Source organism: Carcharhinus amblyrhynchos, chromosome 17, assembly GCF_965287045.1.
Source record: "Carcharhinus amblyrhynchos chromosome 17, sCarAmb.v2.hapA, whole genome shotgun sequence".
Classification (NCBI taxonomy): domain Eukaryota; kingdom Metazoa; phylum Chordata; class Chondrichthyes; order Carcharhiniformes; family Carcharhinidae; genus Carcharhinus; species Carcharhinus amblyrhynchos.
This window is the reverse complement of record NC_137340.1, coordinates 31,063,616-31,089,328: the sequence shown is the minus strand read 5'-3', so window position 1 is coordinate 31,089,328 and position 25,713 is coordinate 31,063,616. Positions and strand designations below refer to the sequence as shown.

Sequence of the window (25,713 nt, the reverse complement as noted above, 5' to 3'; positions counted from 1 at the left end):
TGGCCAGCTGTGCTGGACCCCTGTACCCTGACCAATGGGTTCAAACATCAGCATCACTGGGACTTGTTCATAAAAACAATGCTGAAATATAGAACTTTCTTGAACAAAAACAAGCAACCTCATGGCCTGGCAGAACAATTCATTGTACAACTTAATGTCTCAACCTTGACAGCTCTCTATGGTATGGTGAAGCCTGGACAGCTCCCTCGAGTTGTACAATGAATTGTTCTGCCAGGCCATGAGGTTGCTTGTTTTTGTTTAAGAAAGTTCTATATTTCAGCATTGTTTTTATGAACAAGTCCCAGTGACGCTGATGTTTGAACCCATTGGTCAGGGTACAGGGGTCCAGCACAGTTGACCACTGGCCAGGAGAAAGGGTCAGCCTATTTTTTAGGGCATCTTTTCTAGCCCTTCCCATTTGGGTATCCTGAAGAGGACTGCTCAGTCACATATGCCGCTGTCCAAAGACATCTGTCCCAACTCAGGTGTCCCAACAACCTTCAGGCACATGTCACCTGTGTTCATTGCCACAGGACTTGGCAATTTGCTATTGTGGGAGAGTGTAGACCAGAGGGCATAATGCAGAGTAAGGGTCGCCCACTTAAGACAGAGATGAGAAGGAGAGTAGTGAACCTGTGCAATCCTTTACTGCAGAGAGCTGTCAAGGTTCAGACATTAAGCATGTTCAAGGCTTCGACAGATTTTAAATGTGAGGGAATCAAGAGGCAGGAAAGTGGAGTTGAAGATTATATCAGATCCCATTAAATGCTGGAGTAAACTCAATGGGCTGAATAGCCTACTTCACGTCCTATGTCTTACAGACCTTGGTAGAAGCCTGTATGTGATGTTGTTTAACCGTGGGGATTTGGGGCACTATCATTGTTTATTTGCCCAATCTTGATGGATTGGTGGTCAAATGTTGGCACTTTTGTTGAACCACAATGACTCAGGCAACATTGCCACTGCAGCCACCTTCTGCCTTCGCAGCCGACAAGATGCACAGTCTTCCGTCGCCTGTTGTGCCAGTGAGAACTTTCTGGGCAGCATTTTGTCTGGCACCACTCCCCGTGCCAACGTAGCTGGCCCTACCAGCAGCCAGGAGCATCACTCAATGTGTGTTGGAGCACACAAACCTCTCCACCATGTGAAGGCAGCAATCCATGGAGAGATGGAATAGGAACAAAGTAAAGAGTGGTGTGTGGAGCTATTTGACTGTACTGTTTTGCAAATGATGTATAAAATGTATCAACACAAGGATTAAAGTGCTGGTGGTTAACATTTTGAATTAGTTTTGGTATGTTAAGAGACCTCTGGGATGATCAATTTAAAGTAAAATAAGTATTTCACAAAATGCATTTATTTGTAATGATCTCTCCTGCGTTGTGTTGCAATCAGTAAATAAGCCCAGTGGATATTCTCTTGTATCTTGGTGTTTGCTCTTGTGAAGATTTCAAAGATCCATATGCAAGATGGCAGTAATTTTCCAATTAATTATGGACTCATTGTTATTGGAATGGTATTGATGCCAGTGGAGCTACAAGTAAAATTGGCTGCAGCTTCAGTGTTTGCTGGCTGTTTTGGACTGAATTTTAGATCATTACAGCACACGGCTGAAATGTTCCAAAAACAGGAATTTCTGAGTTGAATGAGGACCTTGCTGTTTTCTGTTGTTACTACGTTACTCAACTTGTTGTGTGTGTGTGTCGGAGGACAAACATTGTTTGTTACCGCTTCAGAACTGGCCCCTGGCCTCTTGCCTTCCCAATGGATCTGACCAAAACTTGAGTGAAAATAATGGGGGTTGCTGAGATTCTAAAGACTTATTTGGCTGATACTCTCTAGGTTAATAACGTGTTTTGTGTGACGAAAATGTTTCAAGAGATCAGCTTAGGAGCTGGGTGAAAAAGCTGAATAGGGCATTTCTTCTCGACAATTAACTGACTTGCACTCCACACTTACAACAGACTCTCATTGACAGTGGAATGCCTTGTGGCTTGTAATCCTCAACTGCTTCACTTGGAGAGCAACACTGCTTTCCAGTTAATTGTTCAAAAGTATTTTTGCCCTTGAAGTGGATGAAATGAGTTTCAATTCTTTCTCCACCAAGATCAGACAGGAGCTACATGTATGGCGCATTCACTGCATACCTTTGATATGCATCAGCATATTTGCTTCAATTACTTAGATAAAAGCAAAATACTGCGGCTGCTGGAATCTGAAACAAAAACAGAAAATGCTGGAAAATCTCAGCAGGTCTGACAGCATCTGTGGAGAGAGGATAGAGTAAGAAGTCTCACAACACAAAGTTAAAGTCCAACAGGTTTATTTGGTAGCAAAAGCCACTAGGTTTCGGAGTGCTGCTCCTTCATCAGATGAGTGGGTGTTCCATTCACAAACAGGGCATATAAATACACAAACTTAATTTACAAAATAATGAGCGGAATGCGAGTCTTTACAGCTAATCAAGTCTTAAAGGTACAGACAATGTGAGTGGAGAGAGAGCGTTAAGCACAGGTTAAAGGATGTATGTTGTCTCCAGGCATTCTCCACATCGAGAGAGAATAGAACCAACATTTTGAATATCGGGGTGGATCTTCGTCAGAGCTCTGATGAAGGGTCCTCCAGTCTTGAAACGTTGGCTCTATTTATTGTCCCTCCACATCTATGCTGAGATTTTCCAGCATTTTCTGTTTTTGCTTCATTACTTAGTTTACCTTTCTGATTTGTAATAAAGGCACTGAATCATTACAGTACAGATGGTTGTCATTTGGCCCAACAATGCATGTGGGCTCACTGTAGAACAACTCAGTCAAAAAAGCAGAATAACTGGAATGTTTGTGGCACTCTTCAGCTTGTTTTACCACTGCTACAGCTCAGAGTTTAAATGATTAGCTGCTCCTGATTGTAAAGCGTGTGCAGATCTTTCCCATCCTCTTCCATCCTGGCTCAGTCTCCTCCAAGCTCCCTTGTCAGTCAACCAAAAGATTGTAAAAAGGACCTTTTCTGTAACTTGCCTCGCTCAGAGGTACAGAACATACACGTAGCGGTTCAATTCGTCATATTGATTTTGAAGAAGATTGTGGGTGCTGTTTGGTAATGGCAGTTTTGGAATGCAGCAAAGAGAATGCAAGATTTATTTTGATCTATTTCATTCCAGCCATCAGAAATGATTCAATATAATGAGTTGCTTTGAGCTGTTGTGACTTGTTGTACAAACAAGTGCAGTACATGTTACACGCACCATAATCCCAAATCAGGAAGAAGATTAATTAGCTCGTTTTTGACACTGTTGTTTGAGATGTGCTGTCTCAGATTTCTCTAAATAACCGCATGGGATCTTCAGCATTTACCCAAACCACGTGATTATGCAAAAGGAATCTCAGTTTAATATCTCAACATAAAGATGTCGTTTCCAACTAAGCAGTACCTCTTCAGAATGTTAGCCTGGATTAAAAGCCACAGCATAAAACTTCAAAGTAAAGAGATGAAAGGGAAAGGTTTAAAAAAAAGAGAATTTGATTTATGTAGGGATTCCTGGAGCATTATATAGCCTATGAAGAACCGCTTTATTGTACTTTCTGTTGTAATTCAGGGAAACACTGTAGCCAGTTGACACAAGCAAGGTTGAGGAATGTCCCACAAACAGTAATGGCTAAAGTGACCGTATAATCTGATTTAGTGGCGTTGTTGAAGGACAAATGTTGGCTAAAACACTGAACGAACTCCCTTGTTCAACATAAGACAGTACCTGCCAGTTCCTTGCTCAACATAAAGCACTGCCTGCCAGAGCAAACAACTCATTCAAAAACAGTGGCATATTTCAAAACAACCTGAAGCTGGCACAATGTGAGTCTGGTGGTTCTGCCCATACATCATGTGAGACCCTGGCCTTATTAAATGCCACCAGCAAATTGTAAAAAGTATGGCATTTAAAGGGCATTTTCTGCCATTGCCGGATATTTCAAAGTACTTTACAGCTAATGAAGTACTTTTGAGTTGTCACTGTTGTAATGTTGGGTGGCACGGTGGTTAGTCCTGCTGTCTAACAATGCCAGGGACCCAGGTTCGATTCCTGGCTTGGGTCACTATCTGTCTGGAGTTTGCACCTTCTCCCCGTGTCTGCATGGGTTTCCTCTGGGTGCTCCGGTTCCCTCTGACAGGCCAACAATGTGCTGGATAGGTGGATTGGCCATGCTAAATTGCCCCTCAGCGACAGGGGGATTAACTGGGTAAATGCATGGGGTTATGAGGATAGGGCCTGGGTGGGATTGTGATTGATGGTAGACTTGATGGCTGAATGGCCGCCTTCTGCACTGGAGGATTCTATGTGCAGAATCCTACACATTCCAAGCAGCCGTCCTGCTGCAGCGCCCCAGTTACGCAAAGCTAGGAAATCAGCCCGCACCCATCACATCCAAGTGATGGAAAGTGCGATTAGAATAGACAGGGGCTTAATAGCTGATGCAGCTAAATTGGATTGGTTGAAGGGCCTCTCTCTGTGCTGTTAAGTTCTAAAATGAATCTGTTTTCTGACTTAAAGTTTATTTATTTATTAGTCACAAGTAATGCTTAAATTAACAGTGCAATGAAGTCACTGTGAAATTCCCTTATTTGTCACAGTTCGGCGCCAGTTCAGGTCAAATCTTACTTATTAATGTTCATTTGTTCATCATGGAAGTTGATTTGAAAATGATTATTAAAGTCACCGTAATCACAGCGGCACAGTGGTTCGCACTGCTGCCTCACAGTGTTTGGGTTCCAGGTTTAATTCCAGCCTTGGGTCACCCTCTGTGTGGAGTTTGCACATTCACCCTGTGTCTGAATGGGTTTCCTCTGGGTGCTCTGGTTTCTTCCCACAGTCCAAAGGTGTGCGGGTCAGGTTGATTGGCCACGCTAAATTGGCTCTAATGTCAAGGGGATTAGCTGGGTAAATGTGTGGGGTTATGGGAATAGGGCCTGGGTGGGATTATAGCCTGTACAGACTGGATGGGCCGAATGGCCTCATTTTGTGCTGTAGGAGTTCTGATTTCTTGAGCTGAACTTTTGACGATACAGTGAATTTGTTTTCAAAGCTAAGCTGCAGCAATGTTAATCCTTTCACATCTCCCTCTCTTGCCAGTGTTTTCTCAGCTTCTGAGAAGAAAGGGTCAGTTCCACCTCCTCTGCCTGTTCCTCCAGATCCTCCACGGCACTTGGAGCATGTTAAACCACCGGATGGTGCCGAAGTTGTGCAGAATCATTTTGAGCAAACTGCATTAAGGTATCGATGTACATTACATGGAAGGTCAAAACTTGAAGCTGAGAAAACTGTTAGGTTGCTGTGTGGTTTTTGAAAGTATCATTCCCTTTGTTTGAGGGGCTGTTAAGTGACCATAGAATTGGGATTTGCTGTGATGTGGCAGATTTGAAGCAGGAAGCTGGAAAGAATGAAGGGAAGTGCATAAAAGCATGGTCAAAGAATTAGGTCCTGATGAGGCATTTCAAGGTTAAGATTAAGATAGTTGTGTAGAAGAGCACTTTGGATTTCATTGGGTCTATCCTTATTTATCCTTTACTTTATCAATCCACCTTCATAGGCAAGTCCCAACTCTCTATCCATTTGAGAAAATTTATCCTTGCCTTGAGATCTCAACTTTTGATAACATGTACAGGAAAACAAAGAACCCTACACATCCCATGTGTAATGCCTTAATCCTTCAATCATCAAAAATGATAGAACATTGCCTCAATTTCTTTTAAATTAAAAATATTATGCACATTTATTGAAGAAAAGATGCACCGGAGTAGCATGATCTAATGTTGCACAATTCCAGCAGAGAAAATGATCAGACAATCACAAAGCTAGAACAAAACTGATCCTTTTAAGAAGCTTTGGAATAATACAAAGTTTTTTTTTCCTTTGAGTTTCTTAACTCCCTGGAAGCCGTGTTGTTTCTTGGAATTTCAGGCCAATTTTTCCACTTTGATGGATTTCAAATCAGGTTATTTTTCAACTTTTGATTTGATGAGAAAATCTCCTTTATTTCCCAGGAAAGAAATATCTTTACCTCCTTGATGTACAACATCTCTATTCACATTGATCAAAGGAATTGCTGGTCATGTAGGCGCTGAACTAATCCCAAGGTTTGAGTTGTTTTTCTGCAGTGAACCTGTAGTATCAATGAGCAGAATTGCCTCAGAATAATGTGCAGGGTTGCATAGTGGAGGAGCGTGATATTGGGTGAGGATTATTTCTGGTTTTCATTGAATGGAATCTGAATCCTGCGGCTCCTGACTTCCAATACACGTACTTTCCCCTGGTAAAATACAAACTGAAAACAGTTGTGATGGCTTCTCAAGTTTCCCATTTTAGGATTTGATTCACATGACACTTACTCTCTACTGGATCGTAGCATTGTCAACTTCAGAGACAGCACTCCATCTGTCTAGAACTTCACTTGCTTTCAGCTGCTGTGCCCATGCTGCAAGTTCTCACTGGTGCGTGATAGCAACTTGTCTCTCGACTGAGGGACAAAAGCAGGGGCCACGTCACCATGAACAGCTCAGGAGCAGCAAGAGCAACATCAGCTATTGCACCGGATGCTTTCTCTTCAACACTGCAAAGATGCAGATGAGATGGACAAGAAAGAAGGTGAGATCTCTCCAAACAATCTGTTGGCAAAGGATCAGCTCCCTTGACAGATCTGACCACTAACATCTCAGGAGGTTCAGGCTCTGATGGCGGTTTGTTGCTGATATCTGCAACCACTTTGAACAAGAGCCCCTTTCCAGTGGAGCGGGTGCCTGTCACGAGAAGACCTCTTTTCCCCTCCCAGGCCTCTACTTCTGGATCTGGTCAAATTCTGTGCTTGCTTCTCGCTGCAGGGAGGGAAGGCAGAGATGTGTGAATGTCCTGAATAGCTTCTGTGAAGGGAGGGAAGGGCACCTTTTGTTATAGGTTATAGTAAGGCATGTGTGCAAGAATGCAATAGGGTGAGAGTGGTTGTGAGTGTTGGCCATTCAGGTGGGAATGTTTCATACAATCAAGGGATGTGACCTTCGCTGGCTAGGCCAGTATTTATTGCTCATCCCTAATTGCCCTCAAGAAGGCGATGAGCTGCCTTTTTGAACCACTGCAGTCCATAATGTGACGCAATGCTTGGAGAGAGAGAAATAAATGGAGCTCTAAGGTTTGTTGACATGAAGCATGTTGTGGAGGAGAATTTTGGGAAAGTTTTGGGCTTGACACCTGTAGAATATTGGATCAATCCCCTGTCAAAACCTCATGAAGCCCTGGATTATCTTGGTGCACTGTCTCAACTTTGGAGGGAGTACACTCCTACTGGGATTTTCCTGGTCACATTCATGTACACCCACTGGACAGTAAGTTTGTCTTCTTCCTCCCATCCTTGGTAAGGTCATCTCACTGGCGCCTCTCAGATTCCACGGCAGGATCTTCGGGTAGAGCGAGACACTCAGGGAATGTGATATTTGTGGCAAAAGCTTTAAGAAAAATCTCCAGAGTGTAGGGAGATTGTGGCTGATTGCTGAGCCAAAGACATAAAGTGAAGAGAGAGTGAATGCAGAGTGAGCCAACATTAGAAGAGCAGAGGACAAGTGCTGTGAAATAAGGCTGTGACAACTGCATATGTACAGAGGAGTGAGCTCACAGAGAAATTTTCAAATGAGGATCGTAGAGACAAAATAGTGAGAGATGGGGAACTGTTGGATGGTCTGCAGGGTGTGCTGCAAGAATGTGGAGTTAATATGGGAAAGATTTGTTTTGGTGTCAGGAGAGGGACATGAACGCTTCTACTGAGTCAATCTGATACAAGGGGAGTATGAGACCTCAAGCACCTCCCGTACTCCTTAATTCTCAGTTCAGTTCTAAACTCCCAACATTTCCAGCAGTGAAAGCAACTCAAATCCTGATGCTGTTTGGCTGGGGATACGGAACCAACCGTTTCTTCTCAGCAGCTGAGGAAACTCTGGTGAGAATAGAGACAGATGCAGTCTCAGCAGTTGCCGTTGCATCTTCCTTTTGTTGGAAAGTGTCCAAAATGCTGGATGCATTCCAGGGTGCAGAATGGGATGTCAAAATATGTTGTGGTTAAAATTGATTGCAGGATATACAGTGAAACGAAAAAGAGCTGCAAATAATGGAAATATGAAATTAAAAGAATGTTAGAAATGGCAACAGGTTGATCAGAATTTTGAAGGGAAGTAAGGTTAATGTTTTGGATGTGATCCATTCAGCAGAAACACTCATCGATTTTGTCTTTTTAGATGCTGTACATTCTTAACCTTTTTCTGATTCATTTATAAGACGTGTATTGGTTCATTGTGGAAGCTAATTGAAAATTTGGAAGTTAATTAAAATCACCATTTCTTGTGAGCTGAATTTTTGACGATTTCATAAATTTTGTTTTCAAAGCGAAGCTACAGGGATGTTGATCCTGACACATCTGTCTCTATTCTCACCAGAGTTTCCTCAGCTGCTGAGAAGAAACAGTTGGTTCCACCTCTTTTACCTGTTGCTCCTGACCCTCCACAGCACTCAGAGCATGTTAAACCACTGGATGGTGCTGAAGTTCTCCAGAATCATCTTGAGCAAACTGCATTAAGGTATCAATGTACAAGACTTAGAGAAGATTCAGGCACCATGGGTTATTTTAGAACTTGCAGTTTCTAATCACTTCTGGGGTTCGATTGATGTTCAAGATCCTTTCTAATGTTCAAATCAGCTGACGTATTACAAAATGCCTGAGCAAAATACATACTCAACACCCTTTTACAGAACGTTGTTTGGAAAATACCAAATTGAGCTTCCTAACCTTGATCTGAAGAGCGGTGTAGAAGTAAATTGCTCTAAAGTGAGCAGTGGATGTTGTCTATATGGATTTTAGTGAGGCTTTCAACAAGATCCCTCATGGTAGGCTCATCCAGAAGATTAAGATGCATGGAACCCATAGTGACTTGTCCTGCATTCAGAATTGGCCTGTCCATAAAAATCAGACAGTAGTGGTAGAAGGGTGTTTTCCTGGTTGGAGATCCGTGACTAGTGGTGTCACACAGGGATCCGTATTGTACTGGGACTTCTGTTGTTTATGATATATACAAATGACTTGGATGAAAATGTAGATGGGTGGGTTAGTAAGTTTGCAGATGACAGAAAAATAGGTGGAATTGTGGATAGTGTAGAAGGTTGCCAAAGAATACAGCAGAATATGGAGCAGTTGCATATATGGACGGAGACATAGCAGATAGAATTTAATCTGGGCAAGGTGTGTGATGGTGCGCTTTGGGCAATCAAATGTTAAGAGTAAGTATACAGTTAATGGCAGGACCCTGAATAGCATTGATGTACAGAGAGATCTTGGGATTCAAGTCCATAGCTCTCCGAAAGTGGCCATGCAAGATGATAAAGAAGGTATATGGCATACTTGCCCTTATTGATCGGGGCATTGAGTACAAGAGTCAGGATGTCATGTTGCAGCTTTATAAAACTTTGGTAAGGTTGCATTCAAATCTGGTCGCCACATTGCAGGAGGGCTTTGGAAAGAATACAGAAGAGGTTATGAGCTTTAAGGTGAGGCTGGATAAACTGGGGTTATTTTCTCTGGAGCAGCAGAGGCTGAGGGGAGACCTAATAGAAGTCTATAAAACTGAGAGGGGTAGGTAAGGTTGACAGTCAGAATCTTTTTCTCAGAGTTGAAATGCCTAATACTCGGGGGCATGACTGAAGATGAGAGGGGGAAAGCTCAAAGGAGATGAGGTGTAAGTTTTTTTACACAATGGTAGATGTCTGGAATGTGCTGCCAGGAGTGGTGGGGCATTTAAGGGGCTTTTAGATAAGCACATGAATATGCAAGAAATAGAGGGATATGGACCGAAGGTTGGCAGAAGTGACCAGTTTGATTTGGTGTAATGTTCAGCACAGTATCATGGGTCAAAAGACCTGTTCCTGTGCTGTAATGTTTTGCATTCAATGTTCTAAATGTCCCTGGATTAGAAAAAGATTGATCCATGAAGAATGTTGCTTCTGATTACTAGTTGTGTGTTGTGCATGTGTGTATGCATGCATGTGTGTGTGCATATGTGGCACTAGAATTGGGTTCTGCTGTAATGCTGTGATTTCAATAACTTTTTTCCATAGTTAAGTCACATGAATGTTTACCATGACACACTTCTGTGTTTACCAGTGTTGCCTTAATTTCCGAAAAGAGGGAGTCAGTTAAACCTCAGCTACCTATTGCTTCTCATCCTCCGCAAGACTTGGAGTACACCGGGCCATTGGATGATGCTGGAATTCTCCAGAATCACACTGAACAGACTCCATTAAGGTATCAATGTACAGATTTAGAAAATTTAAAACTTAGGAGAAGAGAAATCTATTAGGTCGTGGTGGATAATTAGAAACATACATTAAAGAGAAAAGAACAGGCATAAGAGTAACATGACATAATGTAGTTACATATTTATTGCAGACAATAGTTTAAGAATCACAACTAATATTAATAATTCTTTTTACATTACTTATAAATTCCTCCATTTTATTACTGCAGTGAAGTCTAATTAAACTATGTTGTTTCTTGGAATCTCAGACCAGTGCTTTGATCTTTCAGGAATTTCAAATCCAGATTATTTTCAAACCAGCACCTTTGATTTGAACATAAGAACATAAGAAATAGGAGCAGGAGTAGGCCATCTGGCCCTTCGAGCCTGCCCCGCCATTCAATAAGATCATGGCTGATCTGTCGTGGCTCAGTTCCACTTTCCCGCCCTCTCCCCATAACCCTTAATCCCCTCTCTTATCAAAAACCCATCAACCCGCTTCTTAAAAATATTTAGCGAGGCAGCCTCCACCACTTCAACGGGCAGAGAATTCCAGATATTCACCACCCTTTGAGTGAAGAAGTTCCTCCTCAACTCCGTTCTAAACCGCCCCCCCCTTTATCTTGAGGCTGTGCCCCCTAGTCCTACTGTCTTTTTTGAGCGGGAAGAGTCTCTCCACCTCTATCCTATCCATCCCATTCATCATCTTATACGTCTCAATGAGATCTCCCCTCATTCTTCTAAACTCTAACGAGTACAAGCCTAGTTTATTCAGCCTCTCCTCATAGCTCAACCCCCTCAACTCCGGTATCAGCCTAGTAAACCTCCTCTGCACTCCCTCCAAGGCCAAAATATCCTTGCGCAGGTGCGGCGCCCAAAACTGCACACAGTACTCCAGCTGCGGCCTCACCAATGCCCTATACAGCTGCAGCAACTGAAAAGCCCCTTTAATATCCTGGAAATGCAATACGATTACTCCTGGATTTTCAGTATTCCTACTGAGATTGACGAAAGGGATTGTCATTCATGTGTTGACTCAATCAATCAAACAATTTGAATTGTTTCTCTGCAGTTTGTTGATGATGAAATTTCCACCATCAAAGTTACTTCGGTTTGGGAATCAACAATCAGGGCTTTATTAAAACATAAAACTGATTATAAACATCTAGGTTTATTAGGGATAGACAAAAACTAAAATCAGATAAAAATGCTTAATTTTGTCACAATGGGTGGGATTTTCTGGTCGCGCTTATCCCAGACCAGAACCTCCCATCTGAGGTCAATGGACCTTTGCATAGTCCTGTCCCGCTGGCAACAATTCCTATGGCAGGCTGGACAGGAAAATTCTGCCAGTGTGCTTCAGAAGAGAACTCCAGAATAGAAAGGAACACCAGACAGGGTGCATAATGGGCAACGCAGTCTACTATCCCTCACTTTAATTACCTGTTCAAGTTGAATTTTACCCACATCCCGCTTAATTTTTTTGAATTAAAAGTCCTACAGAATACCTTATGAAGTCTCCTAGCAGGGCACACTGGATCAAACTAAGTACGTTATCATTTACTAATTCCGAAAGCAATGTTTTTAACCCACATAATCAAACTGATGGCAAGTAGTTGTTACTTGGAATATTGACCAACCAAGTGTGTTTGCAATGCACTTACTGTGCTGCCAGTGTAACAAAGCACCTTTGCTACAACCTTAATTTTTGTCATGCTCGCTGAGAAGAATCTAAGAAGTGGAGCAGTTTTGTGCTAATTCATTAGTTCAGAGCCATTTATTGGCACAAACAGCTGAAATCCATCTCAGACACCAACTCACGATTGGAGTCTTTCGTCAGAAGTTTCCTCTTTTATTCCAGACATTGACGTGTTAGTGGAAGTAAAAATTGAGAGAGATGTAAACAAAGATGACTCATTCTCAGCCATTTTGCACTCTTGGTGAAGATTCAGCCAGGCCAGAGACATCAATACAGGGTTTTGCCTGGCTGTACCGTGGATCACAGCTATTGGTTCAGATTGGTCTCAGGCTGGATATCTACCCCAATGGACCATCTCGTTTATTCCCCCTCTGTGACCTAATAGGAAAAAACTCTGCGACGTTATTGAAAAGTTTAGTCTGGGTTTGCTGCATAAAAGCAGTTCTTAGTTAAAATTGTAACCAACTTCGCTATTGGCCTCGATTTTGTGGTCAGTTAGAAACAAGAGTAATTGCTGCTGACCTCAAATAAATCAGCTCACAAAGATCTAGCAACATCTGTGGCATGGTTTTAGTTTAGCAAAACAGGAAGTTAAAAGCACTTAATGAGCTGAATTTTCCGAAAACGCCTGTGGCTGGGATTCTCCAGTCCCACTGCAGTGAATGGAGATTTGGCTGAGTGTCAAATTCTCGGTTCTCATCAGCAGTGTTGGCAGGGTGTGAACAGCCAGAGAGTTCCGAATAATGTCTTTCACTTTTAAATTTCAGGATAGCAAAATAAACAATTAGAATAGAATTAAGATACAAGCTCAAACAAAGAACTTAGATAAGAAGTGTGTTTTGTTTTCATCATCGTGACAAAAATTGACATTCCTTAATCATAAAATTAGCTTTTCAGAGTCATTCTAAGTGCTTAGCAGTAATTATAAAGTCTCTACACTGTTTAAGAACCCAAGTTCAACACATTCAACAAGGTGTAACCTTTTCAAGGGTTTTTACAATCAGATTAATAATGTTTGAGGACTGAGTTTCGTAATTGCAGCCTGGTTGGGCGGGGGGAAGGTGCGTGGTGCTGGATACCTCTGCACTTTCTGGGGAAGCATCGAATCACTGTTGCGTTTCTGTTATTCTGTGCATGTGTGAACTGCAGAAGCTGCTGTCAGTTTCAGTTGAATAATTATGCTGTTTTACTGTTATTAGTATCACAAAATCTGGGCCATTGTGTGAAAGCAGAAACACTAGACTTGTTCCACAAGATAAACCATAGAGATAAATAAGACGACTGAAAACAGTGGCTGGTGGGATAAGATAAAAACAACTAACAGCAGAAGCTGGAATCTGAAACAAAAACAGAAAATGCTGGAAAATATCAGTGGGTCTTTCCACAGATTATGTTTTGAGTCAGGATGACCCTTCATCAGAGCTGAATGCTAGCTCTACTCTCTCTCCACAGATGCTGTCAGACCTGCTGAGATTTTCCAGTATTTTTTTTGCCAGTGGGGTAAGGATTGATGAGAGGTTTTAGAAACAGATGAATGCTAGTTAGGTTGATTAGGTAGATACTTTTTCAGTTAAGATCATTTTAATATTTATCCTGATCTCTTCATTGTTCCTTATTCCCAGCTAGCCAGACAGGGGGATACAAGGAAGAACTTCCTGTTTATCACAGCACCACCTCTTGCTGTAGAGTGTGCAGGCAAGAGATTGGCCCCTCTTCCTTTCCCAAGGAAGGGACTGTTCACAAGCATGCCAACACTCTGATTCTTCTGGTATTCACTGTGACTAAATCCAGTACTCTTGGTCAGACAAGTTTCCAGTTCTTTTGACAATCAGTTCCATGAAGAAGTACAATTTATTAGGGACCATTAACAAACCTGCACTGAGATTCTACATAAAAAAAAATTGATGACAGGCTTTCAGGTTGGATGTTAACTCTTTATTAAAGAGTCATAGAGGTTTACAGCATAGAAACAGGCCCTTCGGCCCTGCTTGTCCTAATTGCCTGCATTTGGCCCACATCCCTCTATGCCCATCTTACTCATGTAACTGTTTAAATGCTTTTTAAAAGACAAAATTCTACCCGCCTCTACTATTACCTCTGGCAGCTTGTTCCAGACACTCACCACCCTCTGTGTGGAAAAAAATGCCTCTCTGGACACGTTTGTATCTCTCCCCTCTCACAAAAGCTCCTAATAGGGGAAAAAATTCTCACAGCTGTAAACGTGTCCATGTAATGAAGGAGGTTTGTTGTTGAAATGTTTATGTACATTTTTGCTGGTGATTGGTTCATAGATGAGTCAAAAATTCCATCTGTGCTTTATTATGTTATATCGCTTTTTTAAAATATAAATTGGTGAGTGTTTTCCACCTTGTACCCAAGCACGAATCTCAGTTAAGATCCAAATTTGTACCTCCAGTTTTTTGTTACAGAATTCCAAAGTTTAAACGTGCTCAGAGAAATAAAACCCATGGTTGGCTTAACTTCAGTGTTTTTCGTGTATTTGTATGCTCCAATTGAGTTCATACATTCCCAAGTGCCAAGAAACATTTACAAATTGTTCGTAAAATATGTTTCCATTCTTGTATTGCACTGAAGCTCATTAATAAATGCTTCAGTGATGATGTGGGAATGTGGAATGACTATAGATCTCAGATTCTTTCTTGAGCTTTGGATTTCAGCAGGACTTAATGTGCCCCATCCCTGGTTTAAATATAACTGCAATTAATTTAAATGTTAACCCTCTTGTGAAAACATTAACTTTACAGATTACTCATACATAGATCTTCATAGCTGACTTTTAGGGCTTACAATTAACAGTTCAGCCCGTGTGTCAGCATTTTATCCTTGTTCTTATGAAATGAACATGAGGTGACCCGAATTGGAATATTACAAGTAGCTTCCTGCCTCTGCAACTGCCCTTCTAAGGACCCTTCGCGAGATGGTGGTGGCCAGATTGTTCCTCTAAGCAGGAGGATAAATAATCTGATGCCACTTTAAGGCTGTGACTGCCCTGCTGAAGGGAGTTGGAATCGGCTCCTTCTGTTATTTATCTACAGGCCAGAGCTATTTTATTTCTGCAGAAGGAAGCATTGTTGTTCAGGTATCAATTCCTTTTGTTTACATTCAAAATTCTTCAGTTCAGCACCTCACCAAAAAAATGATATTTTAAACCATAGACTGCACCGTTTTTAAAAAATTCTTTATATTTTCAGTTCATTGTAAATGAATTGTATTTGAACAGGGGCCCGATCTTCAATGATTCTTCAACCTGTAGGTACTCATGCCATGTTGATTTAATAGAAATGAGTCCCAAGGCCCCAATATTGGAGGATCCTTGGGCTGCACCATGAAGGTGTAGACCCCGAACAATGGACCTTCCAGAATTTCTACCCCTTATTATAACAACTGGGTGATGGTTTAAACATTGCTGACTGAGAATTTAGATTTAATTGTAAAAACGTTATCAAGGAAAAATGCAGTAATTTTTACTTCGATTAAACTGCTACACGTCCTCATTCAGTTTCAGAATTTACTGAGGTTATTTTGCACCTTGTATGAGCTGTGCGCTTAGCAGTGTTCTCAAACAGTGCTATTTAACATTGAAAAGAACACTACTCTCCCATGTATATAGACTGCAGCCTATTTATTTTTCACCCCTTCCATTCTCTTTCTAAAATCCCCGTATTCACTGGTCTCTAAGTAAGAGATTAGGCATATGACCACCAATTCACAAACCCTGCTAAATTTCACTGAAAACCATATTTCTGGTTGTATGGAAGTGTGTCTTTGTGTATTTGAGTAATGCAGGCAGAATTTGAAAGTGATTTTTCCCTCAATGGGGAAGGAACAGAGGATGCCAACCAATGTGGCTAACCCTTCCCTCAATGAAACAATGCTGAGGCCAGTTGTGGTATCCCACTGCCACACCAGTTGAGAGTATATATTTCTCATTTTCTAATTTAGCAACATGAGCACGATGGTCTTTTAGAAAACATTAGTAAACAGAAGAAACTATACCCCAGCACAGAACAAAGGATTAAAACTTGGACCACGCTTGTACTGCATGTCTGAATGCTTCAGCACCTGGTACATTTACCCAGTGGGTCATCCAGTCAACTCTAAGTTGAATTTTTCAATTATATAATAAGTAATATGGAGAATAATGCCAGGTAACTTTGTGTAGCAGTCTGTATAATTGTTAGTTCTGTAAAATTGTAAGATACTTTTGTTTTCCTTTCTGCATTAGTGTATCATCGTCTTGTGAAAAACAAGATTTACATCCTTTGCCTGACGTTACTCCTTGCATTGTTCCTGCTGAAGCCGTAGGAGAGCCTTCTGAGCAAATTACACAAAGGTACTGAACTCATAGCTAGTCTTTCATCTGCTTTGTTACCCCTGCAATCAATAGGATGTATAAATAATTCAGTGACAAAAGAAATACCTGCATTTTTATGATCTCAATACATACCCAAGCACTTCATAGTCAATGTAGCACTTTTGAAGTACAGTCATGAGTGTCTCTTGTATTTGGAAATATGCTTATTAGGTTCTATGTGTGCCCACTGTGGTGATATTGTTGCCTTTAAGAAATGTATTTTTTCGTATTTCTTGTAAGGGATATGTTTAAAGCTCAGCTTTGTTTATATGATGTCAGTTTGTCTGCACCAGGCAGCTCAAATGCTGAGAATGCAGACTAATGATTGATTTTAGCTACCAACGTGTTTGTTTTTATCTGGGCTAATGTATTTTTGTTTATTCCTGTCTTTTTTCCCCTGGGGTTTCAGAGATGGGTTTTGATCAGGTTGATTGACAGAGGCAGAGTTATGTGCTAATGGGAGGAGCAAAGCTTACAGGGAAAAGCAAGAAGTTTCTGCCTGTCTTGAAAGAAACAAATGATGTCTCTGTCCTTCTCTCTCTCCCTCCCTCTCTCTCTCTTTCTCTCGCGTGCCCTCTCGCGCTCGAGATAGAACTGATTTTGAAGAGGAGCTTAAGTCTATAAGAGAAATATTGCTTAAATTGGAACTAATAGAGATTGGTTCGCTGTTAAGGATTGTACCTTGTGTGTTGCTAAATATTTCAATTGGTAAAAATTAAGCTAACTTATTCATTATAGTTAAACTAATTATCAAGGTTGTCTTGATAAAAGCTTCCTCGTATACCAATAGAATCACACCTGCAGTGAAACACATCATTCTCACGCAAATGCCAAAATTTAAAAAAAAAGCTGTTGGGGTCTAGCTGGGTTTTATAACATACTTTGGAGTTTGTGTTCGGGTACTCTAACAACAGGGCCTAATTACATTTTTAATAAATGTCTGCTGCTATAAGCTTCAGTTTTTCTTTCTCTAACCACACCCATAATTGTAACTGATGGCACAGTACAGAGAATAGTCAACAGACTTACAGTCGAACACTGAACAATTGAACACAGCAGTCGTTGTTATAATGTAGGAAATGCAGTAGTGCATATCCACACAGCAAGCTTACACGAACAGCAATGATGGATCTGTTTTTGTGATGTTGATTGTGGACAATATTGTTCAGGACTATGGGGGTAGCTCTTTTGTACATCTTCACAATGTTTCAAGGTATCTTATTTGTTCACCTGACAAGGCAAAAGGGGCCTTGGTTCATGATCTCAATCATGAAACGGGCGGCATGGTGGCACCGCTGCTTCACAGCACCAGGGACCCAGGTTCAATTCCTGGCTTGGGTCACTGTCTGTGTGGTGTTTGCATGTTCTCCCCGTGTCTGCGTGGGCTTCCTTCGGGTGCTCTGGTTTCCATCCCGACTCCAACAACATGCAGCGTAGGTTGATTGGCCATTCCCAATTGCCCCTTAGTGGAGGTTGGAGGGATTAGTGGGGTAAATATGTAGGTTTACAAGGATAGGGCGTGGGTGGGATTGTTGTTGGGGCAGATTCAATGGGCCAAATGGCCTCCTTTTGCACTGTAGGGTTTCTATGATTCTATATATGGGACATTTACTGGCCCTGTTTGCCATTGGTTGGAATTCTGACATCCCACTGAACCCAATGTTGGGGCTAAAATGGGATTCCTCCACTCATCATCATGCACTCAACTGGCCCCGTGGGTAGGAACCCGATAATTATAGAAATTCCCTTTCCATGTAATTATTGGAGCTGAAGCCTGATTGAAAGCTCTCCCCAAATGCACTCTGTCCCCTGCACCAAGTGGACTTTGCTACAGATTCTGATCAATGTGGACCTAGCATATTGGACCCCAAAGAGGCTCAAGGAGGCCTGCCCAAGTGCCCCTCTGCCACCACTGGGCTGCAGAGGGAAGGACCTGGGGGTTGGCGGGGGGATGGGGAGGGTTGGGCCCGGGGCCAAGAGGTTGACACTGGCACACCCCCGGGACGGGTCCCATGGCTGGACTGCCCCTTCTTGCCCTGGGAGACCTAAAGATCACTCTTGGCATGGTGATTTCAGGCAGTTTTCTGATCAAAATCCTCACTCTTGTCTGCACTGTGAAAACTTTGAGTGGCCTGCTCAATTTAATCTCTGTGCCTCCTGGACACATGAAGACTTCCAAATCACAGCAATGCTCCTTTCTGCAGAAGGATTTTCCCTTTCTCTCTCCCTCTCGCTAAAAAAACTGCAGGTGTGAGAAGACCCTTTTGAAGTTCTCTGACTCACGGCAAAAGTTATTTTTGCTAGGGAGGAATTCTTTCTCCACAGCTTTTCAGAGCCTCATTCTTTTAACACTGCATTTTTTTCAAGTCTCTCAGCCTTCCTAGAAATCTTAAAATCTTTGCAAACCTTTGAAGTTCTGAGAGGGCCTGAGGAGACCCAACATCAGAGCCTTTGTTGTGGAGTGGAGAGGGGTGTTTAGTTGACTTTATACGTGTGGGGGGTGGTGGGGGGACTGGTCCCCCTTTGCGCTCAGAGATTGGGGGTGCTCCCCTGGTCATTGGTCTTGTCGCCTTTTCCATTGTGGGTGGGAAGGAGGCCTGTGTCTGGATACTGAGATTGGGGGATCCTTTAAAGATGGCATCCAATCTTTGAAAAGTCAGGCTAGCCATTGTGTTTCCCGCAATGCATAAATTTGCATTGAGCAGATGGGTGAATCCCCCTTGATAGGCAGCGTTAACGCCAATGGGAAAGGCACTGAGTTTCCTGTTGGCATGTGGACACTTAGAGCCAATTTGGGTGAATTGCACCCATCACTTTCAACAGTGCTGTACCCCTTGAGTACTACAGTGAAGTGCCAGCCTAGATTACTGTGCCTCAAGAGTGGGACTGAAATCCAGACAACCTTCTGACTCAGAAACAAGAGTGTTATCTATTGAGCCATAGCTGACACTTTGTGAATTCATTCTAGGCTTAAGCACTGGATTGGGACAATCCAAACCTTCACTTCAGAGAATCATAGAATCCCTACTGTGAAGAAGGAGGCCATTTAGTCCATTGAGTCCGTACTGACTTTCTGACAGAGCATTTTACCCAGGTTTTAGCCCTGTAATCCCATGTGTTTATCCCTCTAATCCCCCCAACCTACAAATCTACAAGCACTAAAGGGCAATTTAGCACGGCCAATCCACTTTGCACTGTAAAGGAGGAAACCCACACAGACAGGGAAGAACTTGCAGACTCCACACAGTGACCCGAGGATGGAATTGAACCCGGGTCCAAGGCGCTATGAGGCAGCATTGCTAACACTATGCTTTCACGCCATCCCAATCTTCACTAAAATACCAACACCAGCTTGTAGCTTCTAGTTTTGATTTTTTTTTGTCTCAACCTTTTTTTATTGTTTTTCTATATTGTCTCTGTATTTTCCTCTGCTGTTTAACCCCCTTAATGTCTTGAAAGGACTGCCTTCAGGTAAAAATTCTCTCCATTATTTTTCACCGTCTAACAGACACATGCAATGCATTATCTGTTTATGGTAATACACTGCCCGTTTAAACTGCTATAAAGCGACTGGAATTCCACTGGTCTTCTGCTGGTCTTACATAAGCACCCCCTCACTTCCCCAAGAGAAATTCGGCCTAAAAATTTTAGCAAAATGTCTTGCGTGGCTCTATATATCCCACTGTATAAGCATTCTTTCCTGTCGAATGACCTCGTCATGCTCTGATGTTGCCCCATTGAGTTCTAAACTTCACTATTTCCTGTCAGCAGTTTAACAGCTGGAGTGTATTGTTGAGTGCACTTCATCTCAAACAAGAAGTGCGCAATTCCTATTGAGCCTGGATTTTTCTCAGACTGGAAGCCTTGGCTTCCCAACAGGTCATGTAACTCTCAGGGTTGGCCTGTTTTAAGAGCTTTGCTGTTGTGTTTCTCAGCCTGCTGCCTGGTGGTCTACTTTTCCCATTGCCCTTTATGGATCTCACAGATTGAGCATTGAATGAATTTTATTTGCATTCTTTCACACACAATGCGCAAAATTTAATGGCCCTCCAGAGAGGTAAGTTCCGATTAACTTGCCTCGCAATAGTTTGCGGGTGGGTTGGGATGATCGATTGGCAGGGACGGTGTGGGGTGGGAGTGGGGGAGGGCACCTTTGCTGCCTTTTCACTTCCCTCTGATTAAATCTGGCTGCCATACACTCTGTGAATGATGTCTACTCGGGGTTGTAGTTTCTGCTGTGGGTCTTCGTGTGATTGAATGGCTGATTCTCAACCCACAGATCTCTGCAAATATGGGGCAGGACCATGAGGTAGTGGGATCCGGAATTCAGTATTTGCTTCCTTCTCTTTCCTCTGTTGCCACTCTGCCTCATCATTAAGACATTAAGCTTCATGAACCAGCTTAATGGACTAATTGTCACCAATTTGAATGACTGGTGTGGGAGTAGCTGGGCACCAGTCATTACGATCATGTTCCAAGGAATGATTCAGAGTGCCTTTGAAATAGTCTCTTTGTCTCCTGAGAACATTGATCATCTGAGAGTTAGACAAACAGGACCTGGCGGGAAAGGTGTTTTCAGCCATACTGTGTCCAGTCCATTGAAATTAATTTTGCAGGAGCTTTGCCTGAATGATGGTGGAGTTAGCTTCGAGATGGCCACTAGCTTTTGTTGGAAGGACATCCCATTGAATCTGGAGACATTGCTGATGGAATTTCTTCAGCACTGTGCTCATACACAGTCCAGGTCTCAATGTAGTACAGGAGTATGGTGATGATAACCACATTGCATAAAAGGATTGTTGTTTACTTGTCGAGATCTTTGTTGTCAAACGCTTGCTGCTGTTGTTTGAGGAAGTCTGAACTGATGCAGCTAGTCTGGGGTTGGGTCTCTGAGTCAATGGTGGCCTTTTGATAAAGGTGATTACCTGAGATATGGGAAGTGTTCCACATATTCGACCTGTAGCGGGTGGGAGACTTTCTATATGGGGAGACCAATAAACTAACCCTACTGGGTTTGCTTGCAGCCTTCTAGATGGCGAGGTTCTTCCTTCAAAGGCACTCAGTGCTTGTTTTGAGGGGTTGGCAGGGAAGTGGCTGGCCACAGAAATCCAACCCTGCTTCTTCCACCGATCATTCTCCACCTCACCAGTGACCCCCTCCTTGTGACGCCCAATCCTGCCTTCACTTACCTTTCTCCTGGGATCTAACGATGATCCTGGGTAAATATCCAAGTGTATGATTGACAGCACCTAACCACGTCCCCTTGATATTCAATGGCATTATCATCACTGAATCCCTCTTTGGCAAAATCCTGGGGGGTTAGAATTGACCAGAAACTGAACTGGACCAGCCATATAAATACTACTCCCAACAACACTCGAAGTCGACATCATCCAGGACAAAACTGCCCGCTCGACTAGCACCTGATACACAAACTTAAGCATTCACTTGCTCCATCACCGTGGTGGCAGCAATGTATACCGCTCACAAATGCATTACAATAACTCCTTTAACAACACCTTCCAAACCCATGACTTCTATCACTCAGAAGGACAATATAACACCACCACACAACTTCCTGAACTATATCGTTCCTTCACTGTTGCTGGGTCAAAATCCTGGAATGCCCTTCTCAGCATCACTGTGGATGTATCTACAGCATACGGACTGCTGTGGTTCAAACAGTCTGCTCACCCCCAACCTCTTGAGGGCAATGAGGGATCGGCAACAAGTGCTACCCTTGCCAGCTATGTCCACATTCCATGGAAAAAATAAAACAAAGCAGCCACCACTGCCAGTAATGGAGATTTGCTGGCATGTAATTGGCTGACAGCTCTTGTGGACGGGACTAAGGGACATGCAAGAATTGATTGGACCCCAAGGCAGGCATCCTGCTGCCAAGAAAGGATATAATCGCTTCAGGGATCCCAGATGACTAGATTGGTAGGTGTGTTCACCAATTTTGGTCATGAATATTGGGTCCCCACCACCCTCCTTCACTGACATCCTACATCCAATAAGAAGTCTCTCAACACCAGGTTAACTTCCAGTAGGTTTATTTGGTAGCAAAAGCCACTAGCCTTTGGAGTGCTGCCCCTTCGTCAGGTAAGTGGGAGTTCTGTTCACAAACAGAGCATATAAAGACACAAACTCAATTTACAAAATAAGGGTTGGAATGCAAGACTTTACAGGTAATCATGTCTTAAAGGTACAGCAATGTGAGTGGAGAGAGGGTTAAGCACAGGTTAAAGAGATGTGTATTGTCTCCAGCCAGGACAGTTAGTGAGGTTTTGCAAACCCAGGCAAGTCACGTGGGGTAAAAATAGTGTGACATGAACCCAGGATCCCAGTTGAGGCCATCCTTGTGTGCGGAACTTGGCTATCAGTCTCTGCTCAGCGACTCTGTGCCATGAAGGCTGCCTTGGAGAATGCTTGCCCAAAGACCAGAGGCTGAATGCCCGTGACTGCTGAAGTATTTCCCAACAGGAAGAGAACATTCCCTTGCCCGGTGATTGTTGAGTGGTGTTCATTCATCCGTTGTCATGCCGTCTGCATGGTCTCCCCAATGTACCATGCCTTGGGACACCCTTTTCCTTCAGTGTATCAGGTAGACAACGTTGACCTAGTTGCAAGAGTATGTGCCGTGTACCTGATGGATGCTGTTCTCATGTGAGATGATGGCATCTGTGTCGATGATTCAGCACGTCTTGTGGAGGTTGCTGTGACAGTGTTGTGTGGAGTTGTGGTCACAGTTCCCCTGAAGGCTGGGTAGTTTGCTGTGGACAATGGTCTGTTTGAGGCTGTGCGATTGTTTGAAGGTAAGAAGTTGGGGGGTGGGGATGGCCTTGGCGAGATGTTCATCTTCATCAATGACACGTTGAAGGTTCTAGAGAAAATGTCATAGCTTCTCTGCTCTGGGGAAGTACTGGACGAAGAAGGGTACTCTGTCTACCGTGTCCCGTGTTTGTCTTCTGAGGAGGTCGGTGTGGTTTTGCGCTGTGATGCATCGGAACTGTCGATTGATGAGTCGAGCGCCATATCCTGCTTTTGTGAGGGCATCTTTCAGCGTCTGGAGGTGTCTGTTGCGGTCCTCCTCATCTGAGCAGATCCTATGTGTATGGAGGGCTTGTCAGTCGGGGATGGCTTCTTTAACATGTTTAGGGTGGTAGCTGGAGAAGTGAAGCATTGTGAGGTTATCTGTGGGCTTGCAGTATAGTCAAGTGCTGGGGCCATCCCCATACCTCCACTTCTTGCCTTCAGATGACTGCACAACCTCAGACAGACCATTGTCCACAGCAAACTACTCAGCCTTCAGGAGAACAGTGACCATGACACCACACAACCCTGCTACAGCAACCTCTGCAAGATGTGCCAAATCATCGACGCAGATGCCATCATCTCACGTGAGAATAGCATCCACCAGGTACACAGTACATACTCTTGCAACTCAGCCAACATTGTCTTCCTGATACGCTGCAGGAAAGGATGTCCTGAGGCATGGTACATTGGAGAGACCATGCAGACGCTACAACAACGGATGAATGAACACTGCTCGATAACACCAGGCAAGAGAGTGTTCCTTTCCTGTTGGGGAACACTTCAGCGGTCACCGGCATTTGGCCTCTGATCTTCGGGTACGCATTCTCCAAGGTGGCCTTCACGACACACGACAGTGCAGATTCGCTGAACAGAGACAGATAGCCAAGTTCAGCATGCATGAGGATGGCCTCAACCGGGATCTTGGGTTCATGTCACGCTATCTGTAACCTCCATGACTTGCCTGGGCTTGCAAAATCTCACTAATTGTCCTGTCTGGAGACAATACACATCTCTTTAACCTGTGCCCAACTCTCTCTCCACTCACATTGCTGTACCTTTTAAGACTTGATTATCTGTAAAGTCTTGCATTCCAACCATTATTCTGTAAATTAAGTTTGTGCCTTTATTTGCACTGTTTATGAACAGAACTCCCACTCACCTGATGAAGGAAATTTCTCGTGTGTGCTCCGAAAGCTAGTGGTTTTTGTTACCAAATAAACATGTTGAACTTTAACCTGGTGTTGTGAGACTTCTTACTGTGTTTACCTCAGTCCAACACCATCATCTCCACATCATCTTACATCCATCCAATGTGCTGTGACCGGGCAATGGAGGCAATTTGGTCTTGCTTGCTGTCTTGAGAATTGGCGAGAGTCCTGTGTCATCTCTTTTTGGGATGCCTGTTACATGCCAATCAGATAGCTAACTGAGCAGCAGGGAGGTCTCAATGGTGGAAGTCCAGTTTACCAATCAGAAGCCTTCAGTTCTTCATTGGCAGTGCCAGGGACAGTTGGTGTCTGCTGCAAGTAGCAGCCCCTGTACACTAGAGTCTGAAGATTGAGGAGGGATCCAGGCACAAATGAGTGATGGCAGGTGGGGACATGGGTGCTAGTGTCATGGTGGAAGGAGAGGAAGTGGACACGTGGCAAGGTAAAGGGGGTGGATCTCTTTGGGATCCTCCATCCCAGTGCCAGGTCTGTCTTTCAAGCACTTTGAGTGGCCCTTTCCACCCAGAGAGTGCTGTCAACCCTGAGAGGATTTGCTTCCTAGTGCCTCCACATGATGAATTGCCTCCTTGTTGCTGATTGAATACCTGCAGCTGTGGTATGAGGCTCTTAAGTAGACATTAATTGCCCACAAGGGTCTCAGTTGGCAGTGGGTTGGGAGGGCCATCCACGGGCTTTCCTGTCATGGACTTAATCGGGGTAGTCGTGATCCCTACCACTAAACTCACCAATGGGAGGATATTAAATACCATTAGGCAATGATAAGAGGAACAAAGAAGCAGAAATTTTAGACAGGAGTTTAATGGGGCATTTTATGATGTTCTAAATTGCTCAGTTAATAATATACTTTTGAAGAATTGCAGTGCAGCAAGGTCCCACAAATGTAATGAGATAAACAACCAGCCAATTTGTTTCAGTGATACTGGCTGAGGGATGCCAGACAAAACCCCTTTTGATCTTCCCCATTTGAGGGTGTCATGGGACCTGCTACATCCACCTGAGAACAGGCAGCGTTCTCTCCATTTCGCACCCTATCTGAAAGAGATTCCATCTAACCGTGTCAAACATCTTCGCAGAGGCTGCTGAGAATATGGAAATCACTGCTGCAAATTTCTGCCAAAGCACAATCCATTTCCCTTGAGAAGGGGAATTAGAGGTTGCATATGAAAAGCATTTGGGAGAAAGTGGGTTGAAATGTGGCCCGTGTGGAGAAATGGTGATGCTGTTTGGGTGGATTGAATTATATGTCTCTGTGCTGAAATAATCCATGATTTTATCTC

The 25,713-nt window shown here is 43.2% G+C and overlaps 1 protein-coding gene across 13 annotated transcripts in view; it reads left to right on the top strand.

Moving 5' to 3' along the window:
• The window catches only part of LOC145354415 (uncharacterized), a 266,934-nt gene that overhangs the window by 92,483 nt on the left and 148,738 nt on the right, over positions 1 to 25,713 (top strand). For 11 of the 13 annotated variants that reach the window (XM_080205707.1, XM_080205705.1, XM_080205706.1 and 8 more), the window contains 4 exons: positions 5,120 to 5,260; positions 8,464 to 8,604; positions 10,182 to 10,322; positions 16,260 to 16,367. In XM_080205707.1, the coding sequence (XP_080061833.1) occupies positions 5,120 to 5,260; positions 8,464 to 8,604; positions 10,182 to 10,322; positions 16,260 to 16,367 (531 nt within the window). The remainder of the gene's footprint in view (positions 1 to 5,119; positions 5,261 to 8,463; positions 8,605 to 10,181; positions 10,323 to 16,259; positions 16,368 to 25,713) is intronic. The other 2 variants (XM_080205712.1, XM_080205711.1) reach the window with 2 other exon arrangements.